Raw genomic sequence first — 9,262 nt, 5'->3', positions numbered from 1 at the left:
TTTTTTTTTTTTTTTTTTTTTGTGCAAGTGAAGTAATAGGGACAACTGGAGTTTACTAATTGGAATGTTCTAGTTTCATAAAATTTAAATGAACTCATGCAGTACGTATGTTCTATTTGCTTACATAGAGCACATCGATGGACGATTTATTTTATGTTGTTACTCGGAGAAAGAAGAAAAAGATAGTTCTAAAACAGTTTTTATACAGCTACAAGAACACCTTCTGAACTTTGTGCAAGCATGTGGGTGTCTTTTTGTTAGATCAGCCTTTGGACTGACTGGGGCAGAAACTGTCTTACATATCTTCTCTGTCTCCAGAGCTGGGTAGATCAGCAAAAGCTTCTTGCCATGCATAAGTAAATGAGTTATTTTTTCTGAGTTGGGCCGCATGGCAATTGGTACTTGTGTGTGGATTTTTTTTTCTCCATGAATTTTTGGGACCGTTTAATATATGCATGTCATGTACCCACATAGTCTAGGCAACCCAGTTCCTCCTCCCCCTCCCCCCCAAGACAGGGTTTCTCTATATAGCCTTGGCTATCCAGGAACTCACTTGAACTCAGAAATTCGCCTCTGCCCCTGCTGGGATTAAAGGCGTGCACCACCACTGCCCATCAGTCAACACAGTCTTAATTCACCTTTCTAGCCTGTCACCCTTTGCTTCTTCTCTAATGTAGTCATTACTCTAGGTGACTATATGATGGGTCGCTGACCTCTCTCCTGTGCTGTTTCCATAGCCTTTGTTTACTTCCCTGTTACTGGGATAGGATAGATACCCAGCCAGACAAAAACAAGGAAGGCAATCTTATTCTGAGTCACAGTTCACTTGTCCTGTGGCAGGAAGGTCACATAGGAAACTGGTCACATTGCATCCACAGTCTAGAAGCAGAGAGTAGGCAATGCTTGCCATCAGCTTGCTCTCTCCTTTCTATACCTTCCAGGATCCCAGCCTGTGTCACTGTGGGGTCTTCCCTCATCTCTTAACCTCATCAAGACAATCTCCACATATGTGCCCAGAGGACTATGGTGGTTCTAGACACATCAGTTTGGCAACTGAGATTGACCATCACACCGTTGAATTTTTCTTTTATCTCCCTGGCATTTTCATTCGTTAAAATCTTAGGCATCTTTAAGGTAGACATTACAAACACAGATGCATGCATGGTCTAATCTTGGATTACTATAAAAGAATAGTATGAATTTGGAGATAGTAGAGTATGAGAGAATACTGTTTTCATGCAAAAGGACTCAGCAGCCATTTGGCACCAGATAGGTCTTACCTACTCAGATGCCCCTCTTGCATTATCTTTTACAAGGGGACCTAGAAATGTCTGTCTGTTTCTATGGAAGATGACACTTTAAATGTTAGCAACTAATTTTAAAAAAGGTTTAAACAGCGTGGACTAATTAACAACACCTATAGGTTGTAGATAACAGATTTCTAGTTTTGTGACCACTTCTCTAGGTACACTTTATGAATCATACTCTGATCCTTATACTGTCCTCTCTGTTCTTTAAGTCTTGGTGTGTGTGTGTGTTTTGAGACAGGTCTCACTATGTAGCTCTTTTTGTCCTAAGACCTTTGTAGACCAGTCTGGCCTTGAAATCTCAGAGGTCTGCCTTTGCCTCCTAAGTGCTGGGATTGAAGGCAAAACACCACTAAGTATTTTTTTTTTAAATGTGCTTCAATGATTGTGCTATATCCCATCTGCCTTTCTTGTTAATTTTTTTGGGGGGGGGGCATTGGGAGCATTGGATTTATCCTGCACTTAGTGCATACCTGAATAAAACGCTTGTCAGCAAACCTGGCGTGTATGTTGTATGTGTGTATGTGTGTGTATGTGTTCATTGGTGATAACTGGTTATTCTGGAAACTAGTATTTCTCTGAGTGGGCATACCAGTGACATGTTAGCTTTAATTGCCAAAGAGCTGTATTCTTGGAAGGGGATTGAACTGGATAACATTGCTATTCCAAAGCTGACCTGAGGGACCAGTGGATGTATTTAGGTGGTAGAACTCTTGCTTAGCACAGCAGAGTAAATGAAATAAAAAGTGGAATTCAGTTATGCTTTGGTTACATCAGATGGCCTCACTATCAAAACAGTATTAGGGATATTTACAAAGGATATTAAAAAATAGAAAGCTGATCTGACATGGTTTAAACAATTTCTGGAAAAATTAAAGTACGGATGCTTTAATGATACCATTTTTGAAGGACAGTCTAGTGAAAGGAAAGATTGATAAACAGGCTTCATCAAAATGAAAAGTTTTCATGGTGAAAGACCCCATGAAAATAAAAAGATAGGTGTGGTGACTCATGTCTGTTATTCCAGCACTTGGAAGCCTAGGGCAGGAGGATTGCCATAAGCTAGTAGTGAGCAAAGAGGAGATCCTGTCTCAGAAGATGAAATGAGACAATGAAAATAAGTTTTACACTGGGATGATATTGAACCTAGAACATTAAGTGCTCTCAAAAATCAGCAGAAAATGACAAAGCAACCTAACTAAAAACGTGCAAAAAATATAACTAGATGTTTCTTTGAAGAGAATATTCAGATGGCAAACAAGCACATGAAAAGATGGCAAGTGTCTTTAGTCTTGGGGAAATGGAACAAACCAGTGTGCTACCACCACATCACTTATAAAAATGTCTCAAAGTAGGGGGAAAAACCTCATCAGAATGCAGAAATTTTTGGTTATTTGTACTACTCTGGAAAAGATGACAGTTGTGTATAAAAATAAGCATGGACTTACTATGATCCATATTATTAATATAGTCTTCATCATTTATTCCAGAGGAAAAAAACATGTTTACATAAATACCTGTACATGAACTTTGTTTTAGTTGTATGACAGCCTCATGTTGGAAACTGCAGATTACCTTGAATGGGCAAATACATTGTGATGTATATATGTATCCCTCCCTCCCTCCACAATGATGTTATTGAGAAGTCAAAAGGGACTTTTGATGCAACCGTAGTAGAATGGAGGGACTTAGGCTGAGTGAAAAAAGTTACTCCAAAGATAATCTGTGTACTTAAATGTATATGACTTGAAAATGTCAGTGTCAGAGAACAGATCAGTAGTTGGTTGCTGTAGGTTGAATGAAATGTGGGAAGTGTCTGACTATAGAAGGGATGGCCCAGGTATCCTTAGGATTGAATTGTGCCTTACCTGTACTGAAGCCCAGTGGAGTTAAGTAGTTGACTCTCTGTGTCTGGGATTCAGCATTTGTAGATTTAACTAGTCATAAATGGAAAACAGTTGGAAAAGGTTTCATCTGTGCTAAACCTGTGCAGACTTGCCATTGTTCCCAAGAGAGTTTTAAGGTCCATGGCAAAGCATCACATATGGTGTTAGACATTACAAATGAAGTAGAGGTCATGAAACTGTGAGGATGCTGTCTAGTTTATAGAAGGGATGTGACCACTGAGATTTTGTTGTCTGCAGGGTTCTTGCAGCCAATTCCCTGCAGATACCAAGGGACAGCTGTGAATGTGGTAGCATTTTATGTAACTAATGTACACATAAGGATACATTTCAAAACTGTAAAATTGGAAGGATGCAGGTGAATTGTAACAATGTCAGCTTCTGTTGAGGAGGTAGGTGGAGGTATGTAGGATCTCTTATTGTAGTAGTACATGAATCTGAAAGTCTCAGAAACATTAAGCAAATAGTTTATACTAAAGAAACTGGTATCAGTAGATTCTTGTTGGGCTTTTGTTTTAGCAGGTTATGTTGTAGTCATGTCGGATAAGGATGCTACCGAGTCTCCAGTGGTAACTGAAGCAGCCTCCATCCTTAAAGATGAGAACTGTGAGCCAGTGGAGAAGCCAGAGAATAAATCTCAGCCTGTAGTGTCCACCCGGAAAAGACCAGAGACCAAACCTTCCAGTGACCTCGAGGCTTCTGAACTACTTCCTGCTCAAGTTTCAAAGGCTGTAGCCAAAGTAGCGTATCTATTAAAATTTGGGGATTTAAAAATACAAGTCTTAAAAGGGATGCCGGATCCCTTTACAGTGCCTTTACAGTGGCATTTCCTTCTTTTTATGGCCATAAAGTGTCAGCTTTCAGATGCAGTAATTCCTTTATCAGGGATTGCATTTGCTGCAGGGTATTTATGTGCTGCTGGCGTTCATCTGTCAGTCCAGCAGGACTTCCCCAAGTCACAGATTTGCTGACCTGTGCTTCTCTCTTGATTCTCTCTTGTCTGGGCACTTCTGAGTCTCCTCTAACTTTCTGTTTTCTTTTGTCTTGTTTCTCCTCTCACTGGAAAATAGCAGGAGACTGCTTCTAAAGATGCACCTCAGACTGGATGGGGTTATTGGGGCAGCTGGGGCAAGTCGCTGCTCTCCTCAGCCTCAGCTACGGTAGCTACAGTAGGTAAGACACTTGGTCGTTTCCTTACCTTTGTGTGCATGGGGGCTCATGTCAGCTCTATTAGGAAGTTGAAGTCTACAGCCATACCACCCTGAAAACTCCCGATCTCGTAAGCTAAGCTGGGTTGGGTCTGGTTAGTACTTGGATGGGAGACTGAGTGGGAATACCCCATGCTGGAGGCTTTGAAAAAAAAAAAAAGGGAAGTTGAAGTCTAGGGATTCATTTAAGCCTAGTTTTTAGTGATAAGTCAGTGGGAATTTTGTTTTCTTTTTGTTTCTTGGTAAGGAGATAATGATAAGGATGCACATATCATTAAAATAATGTACCTTGTGACCATAATTTTAGAAATAAACAGATTTTATTATTATTTGTTTCTTCAGTTTTAGTCACAACACACGGCACACAAATGTTTATTGTTTTTCTCACTAGGACAAGGCATTTCAAATGTCATTGAGAAGGCAGAGACTTCTCTTGGGATTCCTAGCCCCACTGAAATTTCAGCTGAAGTCAAACAAGCAGCAGGTCAGTATATGTGCTTGGGGTTTTGGTTGAAACTGACAGTTGACTTCATTTTTAGCACTAGCACTCAGTGATAATGCTAATTCAGTACCTGACACTTAGGGCATCTTGAGACTGTATGAGGGTTTGGGATCTTGAGCATCAGCTGTGTCTCCCAGAGCCATCCATGTGTCTCTTCATTGCACTTTTGCATTGATGAAGTGGTTCAGAGTGCTGGTGAACACTCAACAGTGAGGCCTTGAGCACGTCATGTGAGAAGAGCTCCCTGCCTTGCTTGTCATAATTAGGTTTCCCATCAGTAGAGTAAGATCAGTTTGAGTGTGCTGAGGCAAGACAGAGCGATTGTAGTGCACTAGCTGTTTGTTTTCACTTGGGTTTTTGTATGAAGACAAAGTTCTTTTCTGGTTTGTCTGGATCAGAGGGAAACCTACAGCCAGTCAAACCCAAAGGACACAGTTATCACTAGGGACCAGTAGAGTTTTAAGGCCAGGCTTACTTATTCTATCCCCTGGGGGCCTTACTGTTTCTCACTGTTGCTTTCTTATTTCTGTCCTTTTCCTTTGATGCTAACTGGCTCCATTTTGGTCTCCTCTAGCTCCACCTTGATAGAGCTCTGGCATCTGTGAAACTAGCTGGCTCCAGTTGTTCCCATTTGTGTATTCCTTGGATGAGAATAAGAATTAGTTTGGCATAACATTAGATCACTTGACTGCAGTTTAGATACAGCTAGGAGACAAGCTCACTTTACAAACATTTGAGGCCCTGTTCATATTGACACCCTCTCCTCTCCTCCCCTCCTCTTCCCATCTGTCTCCTCTTCTCTCTTTCCCCTTCCCTCTTTCTTCTTCCCTACTGTTTCTTTCCCTACCCCCTTTTCTCTTACCTTCTTACCCTGGATGGCTTTGAAGTCACACAGTCCTTTTGCCTTAGTCCTTCAGGTGCTGGATCATAGCCCAGAGCTTACACCTGGCTTTCCTTATGCTTTCCTAAGGGTCATCAGATGATATTGTAACTGAATGTGCTCAAAGTCATGAATGAATTAGAAAGGAAGTGACTTTTCCCCTACTATGTCTCTTCCTTTGAAGAGATTCAGTTTCTTCTTCCAGCAGTTCATAGTATAATTCTCAAATGGCATTGGTTAAGAATGGGGTCTTGGGGCTGGAGAGATGACTTGACCCCAAGAGTTCTTCCTGTATCTCCTGAGGACTGGAGCTTGGTCTCCAGCACTTGTGTTAAGCAGCTCAGCTATAATTTCAGCTCCATGGGATCTGATCCCTTCTTCTGGACTTCAGGGGCACCTGCACAGACATAGCCTCTACTCACATAGACTCACACATACACATAAACAAAATACATCTGAAAAAAGTAGGCCTTATGCTGATGCTGTAGTGGCCAGAAGTAAGAGAAGAGTGGGTTTGGGAGTTAGAAGCGGCATTAGATGCAAACTGTGTCATCTTCATAGCACTGGAGGACAATCTGCTATCGAGGTCCATGGGCTAAGACATGCATTAAAAGTTCTCCATGGTGAGCTCCCTGGTGGGGTAGCTATAGGGTTAACGTCTTCCAAGTGAAAGTGTTAGAGTGGATATGAAAATGTGAGGACAGAAGGGTGTGTCTGTGGGTGCTGGTTCTTTTTCTGTCTCTGAAGATGAGCATGGAGAGTGGGGCTCAGGCTCAAGGGGTGACAGTAATTCTACCCAGTAGATGTCCACGGGCTTAGGTTGTAGTTCAGTAAGAATGATAGAACTTTGCCAAATTAGAATAGTCTACATTTTGAAAAGAAGTCTTTTTCAAGCAGGCTGGCCTCAAACTCAGAGTCTGCCTGCCTCTGTCTCCTGAGTGCTGGAATTAAAGGTGTGTGCCCCCTCCACTAGGCTGCTTTGGTCATCTTTTAGGGATCTATGTTTCTTTAAAGGACCATGTCCATCTTTGCTTTCCTTTTGTTTGCAGGTAGTTATGGTGTGTGGCTTAAATGAATCTTTTAATGTTTATAAGCTGGGTATAGTGGCACAGAGCAGTTATTCCAGCAGTCCAGAAGTGGAGGCAGGAGGACAGAGAACCTAAGACCTATCTCAAAACAAAACCAAAATGTTAGTGTGCTTGCATAGGCAGAGTCTGGAGTAGCCTTTACTTGAAGGGTTTGTTTGAGGCTTGGCTCTGTTGAAGGCGCCATCTATTTCCCAGGTGCTTAATGAGTGCTTGTAGTAGGTTGTAAGTCAAATGTCTTAGCCTAGTGTGAGCTCTGGGGATTATTTAGCTTACTGCTCCCAGGCAGTTTCTGTCTTTCCCCAGCTTTGTGGCGTCTCCTTGTGCCTCTATACTGAATACCGAGCAGTGCAGCATGCATAGAGAGGCACTCAGTGCATCTGTTTCTGTAGAAGCCTGGAATTCTGGGATAACTCCATCTTCTTTGTGTTACAGAGTCCCCTCAGCTCCTGCTGTCTCTTATCTCTGCCTTCCCCCCTTGTAGTTAGAAAGTTCTTCTGAATAGCAAGCCAATTCAGTCACAGGAGTCATTTTGTTTCTCTTTTCTGTTGGACCAAAATCTCCTTGTCTGACTCTGAAAATCATTTCTTACCTCTTGTCCAGTTTTATAGCTGTCATAGTAGGAGGGCAAGTTCAAGAGCAGTTAGTATATTGTCACCGGAAACAGAAGCCCTCCTCTAGGAGGATATTTCAGACTGGGCACTCAGATTATGTGGTAGCTTAGTCTGAACTGCGTGCTATAGCATGAGGCCCTGACCCCCAGAACCCATGCGCAAAAAGCTGTACTACTACTGTTGGAGGGGCAGAGAGAGGAAGCTGGGTAGGGCTTGATGGCCACCTAGCCCAGCTTAATCAGTGAGCCAGGTCCCAGTGAGGGAGACTTTCAGAAAAAAGGCTTTCCTAGAGAACAGTCAAGGTTAACTTGTGGTTTCCACATACACACACATACATGACATACATGTATACTACACACACATGAACACATGATTATACCCGCTTTGCCCCAAAGGTGACCTCCTACAGGGTTTTAAAAGTTAATAAAATGGAAGAGATTGTTTTTGAGACATGGATACCTTTGCATTGCAGTCTGTTTGATGACAACTAATGAGCATCATTTTCTAGGACAAAGTGAGTTGTGGTTTACTTTTAGCTGTGCAGTTTTATAATTGGATGTTTGGAGGGGTAGTTACATTTATGCTTTGTAATCAATAGAACACCGTGATATATACTTCCCTGGATCTAATTGGAATACAATAATATTTTATTGACCAAAAAGGTTCATGTAACTTTTATCCCTGGTCAGTCATTTGCCTGTTTTCCCTTACCTAGAAGTTTGTGTCTATGAAATCATTTAGTTTATAGTCTGATTTCATATGAGTCTTTAGTTTAAGACTTGATTTTATTTTTGAAATGAAGTGAATGAAAAAGAAACTGCCTACCTTATCTTTCATTGTAACATAACAAATGTTTTAAAATAAATACACAAAGACCTGAGGTCTTGTGTGCAGAAACAGTGTCTAAATTTTTATTTTTATTTTTTTAAAGATTTTTATTTTATATATGTGAGTACACAGTCTCTGTCCTCAGACACACCAGAAGAGGGCATCGAATCCCATTACAGATGGTTGTGAGCCACCATGTGGTTTCTGAGAATTGAACTCAGGACCTCTGGAAGAATGGTCAGTGCTCTTAACCACTGAGCCATCTCTCCAGTCTCAGCATCTAGTTTTTAAAAAAACCACATATTTGTTGTTAAAGCAATGCATGATCCTTTCTTTTACGTTTGTACACCTTCTCTGTTTTAGGAGAAACAAATGCCAGTGAGAATGGAAGCTTGCTAGTGGCTGGACCATTCGGGATGCTCTCGACCATCTCAACAGCTGTGCAGAGCACGGTGAGAAAAAGTGCAGGGGCCTGTTGCTGTCATGATGTGCATGAGCTAGACAAGTGGAATGTAAGCTGCAGAGTGGCAGATTGTCTTAGGGACTGGCAAGTCTTGGCTTTGTGTCCTTAGGAAGTGTTTCTGTTTTACAAAGTTATTTCTTGGGGCTGGAGAGATGGCACAGCTCTTAAAAGCACTGGCTACTCTTCCAAAGGTCCTGAGTTCGATTCCCAGCAACTACATGGTAGCTTACAGCCATCTGTAATGGATCTAATTTCCTCTTCTTGTGTGCATGAACACAGAACACTCACATACATAAAATAAATAAATCTTTAAAAGTTATTTCTCTTGTAACTTCATCTTTTAAGCAGAAGGGACATACGATCTTTTTTGATGAACACTTGCTAAACTCTAGATGATGAAAATGTTTGAAAAATGGTAGGGCTCTTAATGTCTTTCCTACATGAGGGAAGGTGGCTAGTATTTTTAGTTAG

The 9,262-nt window shown here is 41.4% G+C and overlaps 1 protein-coding gene and 1 pseudogene across 6 annotated transcripts in view; both read left to right on the top strand.

The window, feature by feature from the left end:
* The window catches only part of Fam114a2 (family with sequence similarity 114 member A2), a 36,648-nt gene that overhangs the window by 705 nt on the left and 26,681 nt on the right, over nt 1-9,262 (top strand). For 2 of the 6 annotated variants that reach the window (XM_031350872.1, XM_031350877.1), the window contains exons 2-5: nt 3,731-3,951; nt 4,282-4,384; nt 4,811-4,903; nt 8,692-8,780. In XM_031350872.1, coding sequence (XP_031206732.1) covers nt 3,748-3,951; nt 4,282-4,384; nt 4,811-4,903; nt 8,692-8,780 — 489 coding nt within the window. In that variant the 5' untranslated portion in view covers nt 3,731-3,747. The remainder of the gene's footprint in view (nt 1-3,730; nt 3,952-4,281; nt 4,385-4,810; nt 4,904-8,691; nt 8,781-9,262) is intronic. The other 4 variants (XM_031350874.1, XM_031350878.1, XM_031350875.1 and 1 more) reach the window with 3 other exon arrangements.
* On the top strand, nt 4,455-4,563 carry LOC116079405 (annotated as a pseudogene).

Source organism: Mastomys coucha, unplaced genomic scaffold (assembly GCF_008632895.1).
Source record: "Mastomys coucha isolate ucsf_1 unplaced genomic scaffold, UCSF_Mcou_1 pScaffold5, whole genome shotgun sequence".
NCBI lineage: Eukaryota > Metazoa > Chordata > Mammalia > Rodentia > Muridae > Mastomys > Mastomys coucha.
This window is presented reverse-complemented; position numbering and strand designations above follow the sequence as displayed.